Genomic DNA, 18434 nt, shown 5'->3' on the forward strand with positions numbered 1-18434 from the left:
CCTCTGGAACCAATCGGAAATGCTTCTCGGGGTCAGGTCGGCCCCTCGGCAGAGAGGCACTGGCCAATCGGACAACGAGAACAGGCGGTGGTGCGCTTGGTGGCGTGACCTCGGGGACTGTACGGGATCCGAGCAGGGTCAGGCTCAACGCGATGGCTCTATGGAGTATGGGCGGCCGAATGGGCCCTGGCCTAGGCCTGGGCCTGGACATGGGCCTGGCCCGTCTCGTCTGCGCGCGGGGGTTGCGGTGCTCCCGTAGGCAGGGCCGCGGATCCCAGCAAGGGGAAAGCGCTGAAAGGTGAGTGCTGGGCTCTTCGGCCAGCAGGCCCAGGAGGCAGCGACTCGCGGGGGTGACCGCCGCCTCGTAGGGGCATCGCCTTGGTAACGCAGCCCCGCCGTGACGTCAGCGCGGCGACGACGTAGCCTCGCTTGGGTGTCACCATGGCAACACTGGGCGGCGTCGCTACGAGGACCCGAAAGCAGGCATTCACACCCTCCCCTCTCCTCCACGTGCCTCTGTGCGAGGAGCTTGCAACCCCTTCCATCTTGATCAGTCAGCCAACAAGCATTTATTAAGCACCTACTGTGTGCCAGATGTTGGGACCTGTGTTTTCATTGGTATTGGGAGCTCTCCCAGAAGAGGAAACTCCCTCCACCAATGCAGGGCTGCGCCTCCTCCCCAGCTGGTCATCTAAGAGTTTGTCTACTGTGCTTAAGTAACATGAGCTGCTTCATACCCAACCAGCAGTGTGTCCAAGGCAGGACTTGAACCCAGATCTTCCTGAGTTGAGGCCGGCCCTGTATACTCTGGCCACACTCACACCCATTAGTGATGTTGTTATCATGATAAAAAATGAAACGGGTCCTGCCTCAGGAAGCAGCAGGGGTATAGTGGCTACAAAGTGGGACCTGAGTTTGAATCTTGCCTCAGACATTTAGTGACTGTGCCGCCCTGGGCGAAGCACTTAACCTCTGTCTGCCCCAGTTAAAATGGAGATTTTAATAGCACTTTACAAATAAGATATGTCTTAAGTACACCTACTGTGTGCCAGGCACAGGGGATACAAAAAGAGGCACAAGACCATCCCTGCCCTCAAGGAGCTTACAGTCTAATGGGAGGAGAAACGTGCAAACAAATGTATAGAAAGCAAGCTGTATACTACAGGATACATAGGAAATGAAGTACTGAGACAAAGGGGTTGGGGAAGGGCTCCTGTAGAAGAGGGGATTTTAGTTAAGACTTGAAGAAAGCCGGGAGGTCAGTGGTATGAGAGGAGGCATGGGGAACAGTCAGAGGAAATGCCCAGAGCTGAGAGATGGAAGGTCTCGGTGGTGGGACATCCAGGAGGCCGGTGCCACTGGGTCAGAGCATGTGTCAGAGAGTCAGGTGTGAGAAGACTGGAAAGATTATGGGTGCTTTGAACGCCCAACGGAGCATGCTGGAGGAGACGGGGAGATAACAGAATGGGGTGGAATAACATGGTCAGACTTTCATGTTAGGAAGATCAGTTGGGCAGCTGAATAGAGGCTAGATCAGAGTGGGAAGAGACCTGAGGCTGCCAGACCTCCAGCAGCTATGCAGCGGTCCAGGGGTGAGGGGATGAGGGTCTGCACCAGGGCAGGGGCCGATTGGAGAGATGCCGCAGAGGTAAAATGGACAGGCCTTGGCACCATCCTGGATCTGGGGGGTGAGAGATAGGGAGGAGTCCGGGCTGACTCCTAGGTTCAGAGCCCTGAGGATTGGTCAGCTGGTGGTGCCCTCAGCAGTCATAGGGAGGGTCAAAGCAGGAGGGTTTAAGGGGAAAGGTATTAAGGTCCATTTTGCACATGTTGAGTCAAGGATGTCTATGGGACGTCCAGTTCGAGATGTCTGAGAGAAAAGTAGAGACGTGAGACTGGAGGTCAGCAGAGAGGTTGGGGCAGAATAGGTATGTTTGACAATCTTCAGCATAGAGATAGTCATTAAATCCGTGGGAGCTGATGGTACTGCCAAGTGAAGTAGTATAGAGGGAAAAGAAGAAGACATATGTACAGTCTTTCACAAACCTTAAAGTGCTGTATAAACGTTAGCTATTATTCTTCTAAAGAATAATATATATATAAAGCAAATATATACATATTACATGTATACATATATACACATATATTGAGAGAGGGGGAAAGAGAGAGAGAGAGAGGGAGTGTGTGTGTATGTGTGTAAATACAAGGTAATCAGGTAGGGCATTAGCAGCTGAGGGATCTGGAAGAGCTTCATATAAAGGAAAGCTGGAAATATGGGGCACGGCGTGGACAAAGTCTTGGAGGTGGGAAATGCACATTGTATAGGAGCAAACAGGCCAGTTTGACCAGAATGGGGAAGTAAAGGGAGCATCACGTGGTAGTAAGCATGGAAAAGCAGGCTGGAGTTTGGTTGTCTTTGAATGCCAGGGGGGTTTGTATTTTATCCTAGCGGTGATAGAGAGCTGCTGGACCTTCTGAGCAGAAGGCTTTAAGAGGGATGGATTCCATTGGCAGCTGTGTGGAGGGCACTTTGAAGAGGGAGAAGCTTGAAGCAGGGAGACCAATAGGAGGGTCTCTCCATGGTCTGAGGGACAGCACCGGCTGATGAGAATAGGGTGGAGATCTTACATTCCTTTGGTTTACAAATGGGGAAAATGAGTCCCAGAAAACAAGGTAAGTGGTTTACCCAAAGTCATGCTGAGTCAGTGGCAGAGCTGAGGATGAACCCAGACTTGGGTTGCCTTGATGGCAGATCCCAGAGTCGGAAGGTCCTGAGCTCAGAGATTCCCAGTCCCAACCCATAACTTAGTGGGAGTTGGCCTCCCTGACCCCTGACAAGCCCAGTCTTTGTTACGAGGCCCCAGCAGCCTGGGACACAGCCACTTCTCTTTCCAGAGGGCATCCTTGACCTCCACTCATTGCTCCCCTCCTGAGCCAATCTCTCACAGCTGTCCTCCTTCCCCTGAGGCCAGCCATGCCTCCTTGGAGGCTGCACTTGGAATTCTAGGAGCTGGGTGATAATCCTGGCTGTGCTGCCTCTCCCCCACGTGCCTTCCGATGTCTGGGCCTCAGTTTCTCTATCTGTAAAATGAGGAGATTGACCAGGTGGCCTCCAAGGCCCTTCCCCTCTAAATCCAGGAACATCTGAATCCATTCCTAGGGCAGGTCAGTCCCTCACCTAGTGGGACAACATCCAGGCCACCCTTAGAACAACTGGTGTTGCCAGACCAGCTGAGGTGCCCTGTGCCCCTGCCCTGTGCCCAGGGCTGTGCTGGGCGACCTGCAGTGAGAGACGCTTTCCTGGGCCTTAGTTTTTTGGCTGAAAAATGAGAGAATTGGATGAGATCTGAGATGTCATTCCTCTTCACAGCCATGACCCTTCGGTGTGCCCAGTGCCCAGCACCACCACAGGCAAGATGCCCAGCACCACTGCCACCTGCCCCCTGGGAGCCCCACCGCAGTGCAGGCCTCCTGCCATCCAGCCCCGCCCAACACTGCCTTGGTGGCCAGCTCCCTTATCCTAATTGGGGCATCATCTTCCCCTCCCCATACAGGCAGTAGATGGGGCTCACAGATTTCATGCTGGAGGGGACCCCAAGTCTCCAGCCCTGTCATTTTACTGTTGAAGGAAGTGAGACCAGGAGCACACAAGCTAGGAAGGGTCTGAGACAGGATCTGAACCCATGTCTTCTCGCCAAGGGCCCCACCCACAATCCCACACTGCCTTTCTCTGTCCATTTCTATTTCCACGTCTCCCATAGGTATCCTTTCCCCTCCCTCATTTAGGCTCTCATCCCCTTTCCCCCCAGACTGTCTCTGGGGCCTCCTCATTGGCCTCCCTGCCTCAAGCCTGTCTCCAGTCTGGTCCGCGCTCCCCTTGGCAGCCAAAGTGACTTCGCAGGTTTGACCCTGGCGCCCAGCCTGACAATCTCCCTGTTACCCCTAGGATCAAATGCTCCCTCCCCTCCTTGGCATCTTTCCAATCTTCTTACGTGTCACTTATGCAGATTTCTACCATATTGATTTGTACCTTTTGCTCCTCCTACATGGTGTTCCATTCCCCACCTCTGGGCCTTTGCCTAGGCCGTCTCCTCTTCTTGGAAAGCTCTCCCTCCTTACCTCTGCCCCTTGGAGGGCCTGCTTCCTTCCCTTCTGCAGAGGCCTCTCCCATTCCCTCCTCCCCCCCACCGCTAGACCCTTCCTCTCAACAGCCCCCCAACATGGTCTGTTCATGTACGTGTCATCTCCCATTAGAGTGCCCGCTCCTGGAGGGGAGGAGCTGCTGGCTTTTTTCTTTGTGTCTCCAGCACTTAGCAGAGCGCCTGACCCACAGAGTGCTTCGTAAACCTTGAGAATTGATTCCGATGGCCCAGAAGGGCCAGAAAAATCCTTTAGTTCCCAGAGAAAAGTTGGGATAATTATTAATCTGGTTCAGTTCTGTTTATTCTACTCAGTGGAATCCCAGACTTAGGGAATCAGAAGACCCGAGTTTGCTCCCTTATGGTCTCTTCATTGCTTTGTGAATCCTCAGACAAATCACTCTCCCCCAGGGCCTTGGTTTCCCCATCTGTAGAATGAATAGGGTGGACAAGAGGCCCTCAGAGTGCCTTTCGGCTCTAGTATTTATAAAGTCAGGTTCTTTTTGTGTGGGTGTTTTTAACAAACATTAAAATTTATGGATTCTCCTGAACCTTCTAATCCATTCTGAATCCAGACATTCACTCCCCTGGTGCAGCTGCCAGTCCAAACATGCCCAGACCCACCTTTTGCACTTGCCATCAAAGTCAGAGTAGGAACTACCAGGAAACCTACTGAGTCTGTTGGCTTTAGGGCCATACCTTCTTTTGGACCCACAATAGGATTTTCCAGTTCAGTCAGTCACCTCTGATGACTTAGGGCTATTTGCAAAAGTCAAGTCCACTTTAAAGTGGAAAAAAAAAAACCCACCTAATACCCTGAAAATATTCCAAAAAGTTGAAAGAATCCTACAGGGATTTAGAGTCAGGGAGCCTAAATTTTACTGACCTGTGTGACCATGAGCAAGTCTTCACTGCCTGCTCGGGGCCTCAGTTTCTTGACCTGTAAAGTAGATCCTCTCTAAAGCCCCTTCCAGCTCTGGGTCCCCTGAGCCAGCCCTGCCAGAACCAGATGCCCAGGATTCCCCCCAAAGGCTCTCAGCCTTTGGGATAGCCACCCTTCCCCTCTTCTCCCCAAGTTCCACTGGCCAAACAAAGGTAACCAAGCCCAGGCTTACCTCTACTCAGCAAGGCTTTTTAAAGCCCCTACCATGTGCAAGTTGTTGAGGATGCCAAGGTTAGGGATGGGGAATGCAGTTACTCACTGTTTATTAAGGGCCCACTGAGAAGGCGGCGTTGGGAGGCAGAGGGGGAGGGATTGTGTACTGCAGATACAGAGGAAGTAGCCAAGGCCAGACTGACTGGACCAGAGTCCAGTGTACAGTGAGACCTGAAAAGACAGGCTGGGGGCTTTAATCAGTCAGCCCACAAGCATTTATTAAACACCTACTGTATGCGGGGTGCTGGGTATACCAAAACAGTGAATAAAACAGTCTCCACTCCCTAGGAGCTGACATTCCAACTAGGAAGACAACCAGGACATACTTACATATATTCAGAATAAACATAAAGAAAGTTAACACAAGTAAATACGAAATAGTGTGAGGTTGAGCTGCTGGGGCGATTGGGAAAGGCATCCTGTGGAGGAGCTGCTCCCTGAAGGAGGGGAGGGACTCTCTACTCATAACTAAGGAGGTTCATCCTAGGCCTCGCCAGTGGCCAGTGAACCAGGGACAGAAGGCCCAGCGTGGCTGAATCCCAGAGCGGGAGAGGAGGAGGCTGGAGAACCATGAGGGCCAGGCCATGAAGGGGGCTGATGTTTGATTCAGGAGGCTGTAGGGAGCCCAGGGCGGAGACCACCAAGGACCTCCAGCAAGGGGTGACCAGGACCTGAGCCAAGGAATGGTTGCTTGACTGTGTCCAAGAGGTGGAAGAGGTGGGCATGTACGTTGTAGGGAGGAGGGATGAGTGAAGATGTCACAGCTGGCTCCAGAGTCTTGGCTGGGGCTTGCCATGGTGCCTTGGTGGGGCATTGGCCTCGGCTTTCCCCTCCAGCACAGGGCCCGCTTCTCATTTCCTAGCAACAAAAGAAGCCTTGGGCTCCCACCCATCGCTTGGAAAGGGGCTGGTCCTGGGGTCCACTCCAGGATGGAACATCTTGGGCCTCAGCCACAGGGGCGAAGCTCAGAGCCGCTCCTGGGGGTACTAAGTGCATGTATACAGGTGGTGGGTGAGACACAGAGACAGACTTGGCTCTGCCGGGCCAGCCAACAGCACAGGGAAGACGTCATCAAGGACAGGACCGAATGGAACACATCATGCCCGCCATTGTCAGGGGAGCCTTTGTGAGAGAGGGCTTTGACAAAGCCCCTGAGCAGCGAGGAGCCCCGCCAGCATGAGTGTGGGACCTCTCCAGGCTGCCGCTCCGAAGGGGGTCACACTCACCGTTTGTCACAAAGCAGGCCCGGGACTTCCTAGCCACATCAAGAGTTTTCCACCTCTTGATTTCCATTGATTGGTGTTTGGAGGGAAGGATCTTTAGACTGGTAGGACCGAAGGGGATCGATGTTAGTGGCTTCGACCGGCCTCTGTGGCCTCCCATTATAACAGCTCTCATTTATACCCCCCAGTGGTGCAGATTGCAGCCCCTTCATGCCCACCCATCCCTAGCCACTCTTGTTCACTGAAATCAGCCCCTCCAGCGGGTGCACTTTCCAGGGGCCTTCCTCAGCTTCCCTTGATGGTGCCATGAGGGAAGGCAATAGGGGGACACGCAGCCTTCCGTCCAGCCAGCCCCTCTCCTTTCTGCACACATGTCCCTCACACGTCCCGGGGGATGGGGGATGGAGGGGTGCAGCTCGAGACGCACGTGATCTCATTCAGCAGGTGCCACGGTTATTTCCCATTTCAGAGCAGGAAAAGAAGTCCCAGGTTAAGTGACTTGGCCAGGGCCACCGCGTGCACCTAGGCCAGGCTGGTAAAAAAGCAGGCAGAGGTGGGAGCCCCCTGCTGCCGAGGTGCTCTCTTCCTCACGCCCCTGGACCTCCCGGTCTCCAAGACTGGAGGGCAGGAAGTGAGTCTCCCGTATCCTTGGGGGTGGGGGGCTCACGCAGAATAAACACGGCTAAGGTGACTTACCCCGAGATGTGCTTCTCCACAGGCCGCCCTCTTCCTCAGAGACAAGGAGGCCGCCCAAGATCTATACCAGAACAGGAGACCAAGGTGGAGTAAGAGAAGCCTCGGGACTAGGCACAAGCTGGCTCTTCCCTCCTCTCCATTAAAAGCCCTGCTTGTTCACACCTCCTCTATCTCCAGGGAGATTCCCCTTCCCCCCCCACCCCCCGCCGGGCCTTCCCTGCTAACAAAAGAAAAGCGAATTAGAGGGGGTCAGCCCCTGAACCACAGCTGATAGGACCCCGGCCATCCCCCCCCAGAAGCTGAGGGGTCTCCCTGCTGAGCTTAGTCGTGATGGTTTCCTGGGTCCTGCTCCGTTCTCTCTGCATCCGTTCCAATCTTAGTGACGGACAGTGCATTCCATCCTTAACGCGTTCATTCATTGCTTAATTTCAAGGCGTGCATCAGCCTTGTGGACACGTCCAGGTCAGGGTGATGAGGCGGATGTGGCTTGATGTGGAGCTGAAGGATCCCAGTGCGGATTCTGGTTCCCCCGCTGCTTCCTGGTCAGATCCCTTTAGAAGGGTCATCTGCACCTCTCTGGCCCGCAGCTTCCTCATCCTCAGTGGTTGAGTCAGAGGACCCCAGGACGGGTGTCTCCCAACACAGAGGTTCTCCCTTGGGTGGAGATTCTCAGCCATGGCTGCTGAAATGCAGTGTACCCCAGAGATTAAAAAAAAAAAAAGAGGATGGGGGGGCAGCTGGATGGTGCAGCGGGTAGAGCACCGACCCTGGAGTCAGGAGGACCTGAGTTCAAATCCAGCCTCAGACGATTGACATGTGTACTAGCTATGTGCCCTTGGCCAAGTCCCTTAACCCCAATTGCCCCACCCTCCCCCCTCCAGAATAAAAGAGGTGGGAATAAATACTCCCCAAAGAGGTTGGACTATATTCTGCCTAGGAAAAAGTGTTAGAGTGAGGAAGATGCCAGCGGGGTGAGGGCCTGGGTGAGAATTGTGAATGTGAAGCACCAGGGCAACGTCCCCGCCATGGCCTGGCCTCCCAGACCCCAGCTCCTCGCTTATATCGCTGGGGGTCAGTGCAAGGGAGACCCACGCCCCCTGCCGGCCGACCTCCCGGGCCGTGAGACCCAAGTGGGAGCTTGGAGGCCCCGGCCCCCTCAGCCCCCTTGGCGGTTGGTGTTTATTTTTTCATGCTGGGCCCCCTGTCTTAGTGGGGCTGGTGTTTAAAATATGTTTTGCGACAGTCAGAACTTGTTTGGTTTGTCCGGCTTTGCTCGTGTAACGGTTTGGTTCTCAGTGTTCCAGGCAGGTTAAGGATGGGTGGCAGAGTGGTCAGGGCACTGGGCCAGGAGTTCCAGCCCAGCCTCCGACACTTCCTAGGGTGGGACCTTGGGCGAGGCACTTGACAGCTCTCTGCCTCAGTTTCCTCACCTATAAAATGGGAGTGATCATACCACCTACCTCCCAGGATGGCCGTGAGCTTCAAGTGAGAGTATCTGTACAGCGCTTTGTAAACCATGGAGAGCGTCTGGATGTTAGCTGTTAGTGTTTTTCTAGGCGTCTGCTCTGTCTTCTTCTTACCGCTTAAAGTCAGGTGACCCGGAGTGTGGACCTAGATCTCTCATTAACAAGGTGTGGTACCTTAGGAGTTTCACAGAGGCCCCCCCTTCCTGAAGGCTCAGTTTCTTTTTCTGGAGAATCTGGAGATGAAACTAGATTTCCAAGCCCCCTCCCAGCTCTGACATCCCCTGCTCTAAGGCCCCTCCCAGCTCTGACATCCCCTGCTCTAAGGCCCCTCCCAGCTCTGACATTTCCTGTTCTAAGGCCCCTCCCAGCTCTGATCTACCCTGTTCTAAGGAAAGTGTCTCATTGTCCCTAAAACTGCCCTCATACTTAGAATAACACCGATGCAGGTGCTTTGTTGAGTGGGAATCCCTGTAATAGACGGGAAGGGTCTATGGGAAGAAGCCCTAGGGTTCCCCCTCCCCTACCTCACCATGGCTGACTCAGAGCAAGCTCCTGACCTCTGTCATCTTCTCTTTCCACAGGTTTTTCCAGCACTTTCACTGGAGAAAGGAGACTCAAAGATGACCAAGTGTTTGAAGCCTTGGGAACAACTGATGAATTAAGTTCAGCTATTGGGTAACTAAGCTGTGACTGGGGTCTGAGATGTCTTTGCCTTGGACACGTATGCAGCCAATGACTGTAGTCACTGTGTGGCCCCTTCTCAGGAGGACTTCTAATCCCGCTCCATGGATCACCTCGGGGCCCAGGATAGCAAGAGGTCCGCCGAGCCCAAGGCTCCAGTCTAAGCAATGACTTTTTCTGCTTCCCTTTAGGTTTGCCATAGAAGTCATGACAGACAAAGGCCACCCATTCGTGGATGAACTTGAGAAAGTGAGTAACACCAGCCCCTTCCCCCACGGTGAATGAGCCCAGCAGTGGGCACACTTCTCAGCTTGCCTGCAGGGGTGGCTGGCCTCCCTTCCTCCGTCCCTCACATTGGAAAGCGCTCTGGGGGCATCCTCCTAGAAGGGACCAAGAGACATATTGAGCTGCCCTATATTGTGAGCTATAAGTCAACCTGAATTTTGGTATAAAAAAATTAGGTTTGACCTATATTCACTATGTAGGTCAATCCTAGCGTAACTTCCTGCTTTCTCTGCAGCATGGTCCCTGGTTCCCGATGCTGCCCAAGCCGAGACCAGCCAGGGGAAAAGCCTGTTTTGGCAATACGCCCATTATATAGAAACCTACTCCATTTGGGGTTCCACTAGGGGGATTTTTTTTGTAGTTACCCTGCTAAGGCCAGGGGTGATTCTGTAATGCTACAGTGGGCTTCCCACCTTAGGCTTGGTTTGGGGACAGCTCAAGGACAGTCCCTTTGTATCAGGGGCCATGACTGCTTGACAAATACCATGGGCCTGCTGTCAGATCCCAGCAAAGAATTGCTATTAGCTCATGCTTTCAAATATATACGCTTTATCATGTGAAGAAAAAGATCCTTCTTTTCCCTTATTTTTTAGTGTTTTGAACATCACTAAGTGCTATATTTTATCAAAGGCTTTCTCTTCTAATGTTATAATTATGTAATCTTTACTTTTTTTCTTGTGTTGAAAAGATTTATTACTTTGACTGTGATCCTGATCTTAGCCATCCTTGCATTCCAGTTATAAATCATACTTGGTCATAATCAATAAGATTTTTGTTGTGCTGCTCTTTTCTATTCCTGAGTATTATTAGCTGTGCGGTCCTAGGCAAGTCACTTAAGATCTCCAGGAGTCAGTGTTTTAGGACTCAGTAAAGAGAGAGGTTTGACCTTGAAGACCTCTAAATCTATTATCCTATCGAAAATTCTGTGTCAGTATGCATTAATGGTCTTGGCCTAGAGTTTCCTTTCTCAACCTTATCTTTGCCTGGTTTAGGGATCAGAACTGTATGCCATCTTTCTCTCTTTGTAGAATCAGTCTGTATGGCATTAAAATTACTTTTTCTTTAAAAGTTTGGTCAAATTTGCTTATGAATCTATGCGGACTTGGTCCTTTCATGCAGATATTTCTGATTTGTCTAAGCCTGGTGTACTTAGATTGGATTCTCTACTTGTTACTTTTGATGTTGTACACTTCTGTAAATAAGCAGTCATTTCTTTTAGATTCTTAGATTATTAACATGGATTTGTGTATAGTCATCTAATTTTTTAAAAAATTTGCTTTCACTTTGTCGCTTCTAATTTGGGCTTATTTGTTTTTCTTTTTTTTTTCCTCTTCGTTTATTAGTTTTGTTGATCTCTTAAAAAGCAGCCCCAGATTTTTCTTTATGGTTTCCATTTTTATTTTCACCCATTAGCCTTTACTGTTGTCTTGGTTACAAGTGCAGACTCACCTCAGTGAGTTCCTCACTCCCTTTCTTATTGATTTAGGCATTTAACATTCTAAATTTGCCCCTGACGATGCTTTGGCCTAGTCCTGCTGCTGCTGACGGGAGTCTGTGTTGAGGACACAGGATCACCATCTCCAAGCACCTTGATGGCTGTAACGTGGAAGGGGGATCTGACTTCTTTTGCTTAGTCCCAGGCGGCGGGACAGGGAGGGCAGTGATTGCAAGCTGTAGAGACAGATTCCAGCTCTCTGATAGGAAAAGCTTGCCGTCCCAGCTATCCCAGAGTGGAATGCGGATTCCCTGTCAGTGGAATTAAGCCAGATGTCTGTTAGGTGGAAACGTCCTAGCAGAGATTTCTGATACAAGGTGGACGACACAGCCACCGAGCTCCTGTCCACCTCAGAGACTCTGTTAATAAGGACAGCCCCTCCTTGGTCGGGGGCCTGGCCAGCTTTCCAGAGCAGATTGGAGATGGGGGCACCAATAACATGAGGCCAGGGGAAGGATGGGACATCTGTCTACACTTTGGTTTGAGGCTCATAAGCTCAGGCTTAGGGATTAGAGGTACCTGAGAGGTAGGTGCCTCAGAGCTAGAAGGGGGCCTGGCATTGTCTAGTCTGAGGCTCATTTTATAGACGACAAAACTGAGGCTTGGCAGGGTAGGAGGGGAGGGATTTATTCCAAGTCGCAACGGCCAACCGTGGCCAAACTGGGCCAGGGAGTTAGAAAAAGCCAGCTCTTCAGCCTTCGTACCTAGTGCTTTTTCCCCGCCATCCACGCATATTCGAAAGTACCTACTATGTGCCGGGCACTATGCTAAGGGATTTATAATCTCATTTGATCCTCACAACACCCCTGGGAGGTAGGTGCCCCATTTTATAGTTTGAGAAACTGAGGCAGACAGAGGTTAAATTACTTGCCCAGGGTCACACAAGTAAGTGTAGATTTGAACTCAGGTCTTCCTGATTCCTGGCCCAGGGCTCTATCCACTGCACCACCAACTGCTTCCAAACTTCTGAAATCAGGGTCCAAGTTTACAGGTTTCCTTCATACAGGAGCCAGTTGGTAGAGATTTAAATCTGGAGTTCCAAGACCCATGTGTTTCCTTCGCTGATTTTGTGGTCATCATAATAGCAGTCACACTTAGTACTCCCTTTGTGGTATCCCTCCTCCTCCTCCTCCTCCTCCTCCTCTTCCTCTTCTTCTTCCCCCTCCTCCTCCTCCTTCCCCCCCTTCTCCTCTTCCTCCTCCTCCTCTTCCTCCTCCACAGAGGGCCTTGTGAGAGCTCACAAGGAAGTCAGAAGGAGAGATGATGCTCAGACACGCTTTGTGGACCCCAGCCATTTACAAAACAGATAAAGCTTGAGTTTTTGGCCTGTTGGTGCTAGACAAATCAAGGATGTCAGCATTAGAAAAGTTCAGTAGTCTAAAAGTGTGTGTGTGTGTGCGCGCGTGCACAAGCGTGTGAGCACATATGTGTGTATGACATCGGATCAGCATCGAGACCCTGCAGCGCCTCTGCTGTTGGGTCTTGAACGATCTGTCTGCACACTGCAGCCATTGCCAAGGGGGTCCTTGTTCTCCTGCAGCCCCAGGCACAGCCCAGCCAGAACCCTTCTTGCAAGCAGGGCAAGGTTTCCAGGAAGGCCTTTCACATGGAAGGTTCCAGAGGAGTTTGTTAATTAGAGTTTAATGTCCACTGTTTAAAGGTTCTGATGGTCTCCAGGAACCTGCTGCCTCAGTGCCTTACTGGCCTGTTACACGGCACCTCTGCTTCCCCTTCTCTGGCTGTCCCAAACGGATCTGCATCCTTACCTTTCTCTGCTCTCCCCAGGTCCAGTGCAGGCTGCAGGATGCCGGCTCAGCCATTGCAACACCGCTGTCTTCGGCCAGGGAGGCTCACTTGAGTAATTTTCTCCTTATCTGACCCTTACAGAGGGGGTGAGCAGCTCCCTCTGCCTCTGGGCATCCCAGGCACCTCCTCCCTCAGCCCGAGCTCTGTTGTCTCTGGATGGGCCGGGGACCCAGCTGTGGGATGGCAGAGAAGCCCTTAGAGGGAGGGGAGAAGCTGTGTCCTTCTGGGGGAGGGCAAGGGCATGCTGCCCAGGCTCTGCAGTGAGCATTGGCCTTGTGAGGGTTTCCTTGGACTCCCTCTGTCCCTCCGCAGAGCGCACGGCATTCAGCGAGGATGCCATCCTGGACCTGGAGCGCTGGATAGACGTGTACACCAGCCAGCTTCCTGCCCTCACAGCTTTCATTCTGCCTGTATGTAGTGGGGGGCATCAGATCACTTGGGCTTTGGCCTAACGTGTGTGTGTGTGTGTGTGTGATGTATCTTATGTATCTGTCTGCGTGTCTCTGTATCTGTGTGTGTCTGTCTATGTGTCTGTGTCTGCCTGTATGTGTCTGTGTGTCTATCTGTGTCTGCTAAAAGCAGCAGAGGCTCCTGCCCTCCCTGCCACGCCTCTGTGGCCTTTGGACGTGGGCAGGAGCCTCGGCTCTTTTCAGGCCTTCCCCACAGCCCATCTGAGCCAACGTCTCGTTTTCTGTTTCAGTCTGGAGGTAAGAGCAGCGCAGCCCTCCACATGTGCCGAGCCGTGTGCCGCAGAGCAGAGAGATGGTGAGAGGCTGGAGGATGGGAGGGAGGGATGGCCTGAGAGCCGATGTGTCCTCCTGTCTTTGTGGCTGCCCCACCCCCACCCCAGCCAGCCCAGGCTGTGATCATGAGGGGATGAACGAGTGAGGGACTGAATGAGTGAGCGACTGACTGATTGGATGAGTGAATGACTGGATGAAGCAGTGAATGAATGAAGTGACAGCCTGGCAGAGAAAAGGACTCTGGGAGTCGGGGCCTGGATTCTAGTCCTGAGTTTTCCCTCGGCCCCTGTGACCCTGGGCACCTCACACCCTTCGGGCCTCCGTTTCAGCCTTTCTGGAAGGTTCTCATTCCCAGGGTGCTGCTCCTTAATCATGGCTCTCGGGACAGTCACCCTGTCTGGGCCTCAGTTTCCTCATCTGTACAGTGGAGAACTTGGCCTTCTGTGACTCAGAGCCGGGGCTCATGGCCAGGCCCCGGGAGGCTTCGATGCCCCTGCTCACGGCCAGAGCGTTAGGAAGCAGGCGCGTGTGTGATAGGACGCCTTTGTTCAGCCGACATTTGTGAGCCTGGGACGAAGGCGTGGGGGCAGCCCCAGGCCTCTCCCCACGGTCTAGAGCCACGTGTCAGAGGACACGCGCAGACGCTTGGCTTAGTGGCCACCTGCTCTGCAGCCCTGCACGGGGAGGGAAGAAGTCCTGACGTGAGCCAGCGAGCGGAGCTGAGGAGGGACCAGGAAATAAAGTCGGTCCTCCCCTTGTTCTGGATCGTTCATTAAGGGATCCCATATGGCCACGAGTGCGTGGGGATCTTCTCAGAGGCCTGATCCCTCAAACAAGCCCAGGCTGGCCTCCCAAGGGCGGTGCATCTGGGCAGAGGGCAGAGGAGGCTGTCCTGGGCACGGGAGCCCCTTCATCTCTGCCACAAGCAACAGTAACAGCAGTTCACACTGATGTATCATCTCATCTGATCCTTATCATGACCCTGGGAAGCAGGCCCTCTGACATTAGCCCTTTTTACTGTTGAGGAAACTGAGGCAGCCCCAGTCAAAGCGACTGTTCCAGGATCACATGGCCAGTGTCTGAGGCACGGTTCAACGTCAGGTCTTCCTGACTCCCAAGTCCAGCGCTCTGTCCGCTGCGCAGTGAGCCTGGATGAGTCATGAGCCCTCTCTGCTGCTCCATCTCCTCATCTGTAAAGTAGGAGGGTTGGTGCAGCTGGTCCTTAAGCCCCCTCCTCTCCCTCTGTAACATTCTGTGACTATGAGCCAGAGTCGCCCTAGTCAGGCCGGCCCAGCTGGCCCTCCACAGTCCGCCAGAGTCCGAGAAAGCAAGCAGTGGGTACGACCTGGAGGATGCCGCCTGCCTTGGGTGACGAGGGTGGGAAAGGGGGTGGCGCCTCATCTGGGCCCTCCCTGAGCTCCTTTCCCGGGTGTTGTCTAAACACCCTTGCTCTGAATTTTCACCATCTCACGCGTGTGGACGCTGCCCATTCATAGCATTGTGAGTCAGGCAGTGAGCAGGGGTCAAAGACCGGCCCTCGATGGAGCTGAGGGCAGCTCAGAAGACAGCCCTGAGCGGGGAGAAGGTGAGGGGAGTGGCGCTGGAGGTCACTGCCCCAGGCCACGGAGGCCAGTGATCTCTGCTTGTTTTCCTCCCCCTTCTAGCGTGGTTCCGCTCGTCCAGGCCGGGCAGACGGATGCAAACGTGGCCAAATTCTTGAACAGGTAATAGAGCCAATGTAAAGAATCCCAATCCCCAAACGGCTCCCCTCTGATGCCACGCTTAGCGTTTTATCTTCACAGGGCTTAGAAACGAGGGCCCGTTCCCTCCAACTCTCCACCTTGAGGAGGACAGAGCAACAAGTGCTGGGTACCAAAGCAGTTCAGCCAGTTAGAGGGCACATACACAGCCAAGGTCATGCTGCCTCTGACATCGGGCACCTTTGAGGGCAGCAGCTAGGTCTTATTCAATCAGCAATGCCTCAGGAAGCTTCCATTCTGACAAGGACACACGTCTATAGAACACATGCAAAATGGACATGGTAGTTTTGTGAGGGAGGGTACCACACACAGTAGGTGCTTTCTTGATGTGTCATGAATAAAAGAAAAATGGAGATGATGCTTGACTGTGACAAGCTGGCCTCTTTAGGTTGTTCTGGAGTAGTGAAGCCCTGTCCCATCCATGATCTTACCTGGTCCTCACAGCAGTGTGAGGGTGGAGGGCAGGGGGTGCTGTCTCCATTTTGTGGATGAGACCCAGAGAGGGAGCTGACTTGTCTGAGGTCAAAGCAGTGATGGGTGGAGCCAGGACAAGGCCCCAGGCTACTGACCCTCAGTCCAGAGCTCCTTCCCATGCTCAGCCCTGCCTCCCAATAGTGATCGTCTGTCCCCTTGCCAAGGCTAACGGGTCTTCTCTGTTGGGAGGTGGTACGTTAGCAGTAATGGGCGTAGGTTGCAGAAGCAGGTTCCCTGGGAACAAAACTTTCTAACATTGGCAGCAGTGGGGTGGGCTGCCCCTCCTGGACATCCCTCTAGCAGAGGCTGGATGGCCACCTATGTGGGATGTTGGGAGGAGGTGATTCTTGGTCAGGTGTGGGCCGGATGAGGTGGCCACTGAGGATCCTCAGCCTCTCTGACTCACAGGTCTGGTTGTGGAGGTGCCCAGAGTGGGCCTGTCCATTAGACTCATTGCTCCCCTCCATGTGCCAGGGGCCTTCCTGCCGGGCAGTTGGGATGATGCTATTGGCCAAGAAGCCTGTTGGGCAAGAAGCCTTGGCGCCGGCCTCAGCCTCGGGCTCTCACAATAATTCACCACATGCCCAATTCATCAAACGGGAGTTGGCCGAGGACCCACCACCACCATTAAGTTCTGCTAGGGACCAATTGGCCATTTAAATGTCTGCTTTAACATTAATCTGGGAATCAGTTAGCATTTCTCTCTCCTTTGGACATGTTCTGTTTGACTCTGTCTCTCTCTTCCCCCTCCAGACTCAGTGACTATCTCTTCACTTTGGCCCGATATGCAGCCATGAAGGAGGGGAAAGAAGAAAAAATTTACCGAAGACAGGACCCCTAAGGCTGCAGCACGCTGGAGAAATCCTGTAACGAGGGGGCCGGTGCCCTCCTGCCCCATCCCAGCAATGTGGGGACAGAGTTAGCATGTGTGGTGTCCGGACCCAGGACCGTCCTGATGAAAAGCCTGAACTCCCACCCCCACCCGCACCCCTGCCTACGTCAGAGACCCTCACAGCTCTAACCCAGCCCATCATCGACTCCGTGAGCAGCCTATGCCCCCCAAACAACTAGAAGGCACAGTGCAGGGTCTGTGAAAACACAACTGGTGTGTGTGTGTGTGTGTGTACGTGTGTGTGTACATGTGTGTGTGTGTGTGTGTGTGTGTGTGTGTGTGTGTGTGTAAAGTTCCCGAAGCCCTCCCGTGGCCAGCCTTCAAGGATTCAGCAGAGCACTTGAGCACATCCACAACGTAAATGTGATTTACCTGTGCCAGAGGGGCCTTAAATGTCACATTTATAAAGGGAAAAGCCAGCAGGATTTGGTATTGTAGTCACCTCCAAGTTATCCGTCACCCACAAAGCGTGAGGATGAGGCCCGAGCAGATTTACAGGCAAGGGCTGCCCACAAATGCTGGGCCCCTTCAGTCCCCGAGTCGGGGTAGAGGGGGGAGGGGAAAGCTCACAGTTCTGCCCCGGTCCCACAGACGCCCTGGCAGACAACGTCAGGACTGCTCCAGTCTGGGTAGCAGACCCACCGCCCCTCGTTCCAATTGCATCAGGCCTTCCTTTGAGGCAGGACCTTTGGAAGATGAGCGAGCCTCTGGATCAGCTAATGCCTCTGGGTCAGCCCAGCAGTTGGGATGTATTTAAATTGTATCAGCCGCCCTTCCCCCAGAAAGCCCAGGATGACGGTGCGTCTCCCCCAGCTTCCACCTGATGCCTTCCGGTCCCCCAGCCCCGTGTGAGGGAGGAATAGTCAGACTGGCCAGAGGCCTGAGCAGGCTTTCATCTGAAATCAGAAGTCATTGGGTTTCCAGGATCACTGACAGCGGTTCACAGCTTTGCCCCAGGGTGTTTAGGAGAAAATGGGGCTGTTAATAAGGGAGAAAACAAGCATTGTGGTGCAGGTCCAGGAAGTCAAGACTTGGGAGTCAAGAGACCTGGATTCGAATCCCACCTCGGACAGCTTCTGGCTGTGTCCCTAGGCAAGTCTGGCTTCTCAGCCTCAGTGTCCTACGTTAAATGAGGGTGAGGACAGCGCCTCTGCTACTGACCTCGATAGGTTGTGGGGAGGACCACGATCACATGGGTCAAGCCCTTTGTGAGCCTTGAAACCTCTGCATGTCAGGTGGAAATATTATGTGCTGAGGCTGATGGGGAAATGCACCTGATTCCAGAGGACCTGAGTTCAAATCCCAGTTCATTTGCCGCCTGTGGGACTTCTTGGGGTCTATGTTTCCTCCTTTGTTGTGAGAGCAGCAGCAGACATATCAGAGCAGTTTGCCAGGCACTCAACCGACATTTCATTCGGCCCTCAGGGCTGCCCCAGGAGGAGATTGTACCCCCTGTCCATTACCAACCAACCCAAAACCTACAATGGGTCCACATTGTCCTTCAGATGATACACAGACTTCTCACCTGGCCTTTGAAGCCCTCCTCCTCCTGATGACCCTCACCCACCTTTCCAGTCTTCCACTGCCTCTTCTTTTCTAGTCAAATTGGCCCACCAGC

At 53.1% G+C, this 18434-nt stretch overlaps 1 protein-coding gene across 2 annotated transcripts; it reads left to right on the forward strand.

Annotated features, from left to right (window-relative positions):
• The first annotated feature begins 143 nt into the window (after positions 1-143).
• MMAB (metabolism of cobalamin associated B) lies at positions 144-17079 on the forward strand. Of its 2 annotated transcripts, none has more exons than XM_036761597.1 (9): positions 144-298; positions 7237-7298; positions 9262-9355; positions 9553-9610; positions 12927-12999; positions 13260-13357; positions 13648-13712; positions 15355-15414; positions 16678-17079. In XM_036761597.1, exons 1-9 carry the CDS (start codon positions 153-155, stop codon positions 16763-16765), a joined length of 744 nt encoding a protein of 247 aa, XP_036617492.1. In that variant the 5' UTR covers positions 144-152; the 3' UTR covers positions 16766-17079. The 2 variants fall into 2 exon arrangements, with proteins under 2 accessions (XP_036617492.1, XP_036617499.1); XM_036761604.1 differs by lacking the exon at positions 16678-17079 and adding an exon at positions 15493-16000.
• Positions 17080-18434: the final 1355 nt, after the last annotated feature.

Source organism: Trichosurus vulpecula, chromosome 1 (genome assembly GCF_011100635.1).
Source record: "Trichosurus vulpecula isolate mTriVul1 chromosome 1, mTriVul1.pri, whole genome shotgun sequence".
In the NCBI taxonomy this organism is placed as follows: domain Eukaryota; kingdom Metazoa; phylum Chordata; class Mammalia; order Diprotodontia; family Phalangeridae; genus Trichosurus; species Trichosurus vulpecula.

Bases quoted from the DNA above. Each gene is read 5' to 3' on its own strand.
- MMAB (XM_036761597.1), top strand. From the start codon at position 153: ATGGCTCTATGGAGTATGGGCGGCCGAATGGGCCCTGGCCTAGGCCTG. The intron at 7,299-9,261 runs GTGGAGTAAGAG...CTCTTTCCACAG, and splicing joins TACCAGAACAGGAGACCAAG to GTTTTTCCAGCACTTTCACT. The intron at 9,356-9,552 runs GTAACTAAGCTG...GCTTCCCTTTAG, and splicing joins GAATTAAGTTCAGCTATTGG to GTTTGCCATAGAAGTCATGA.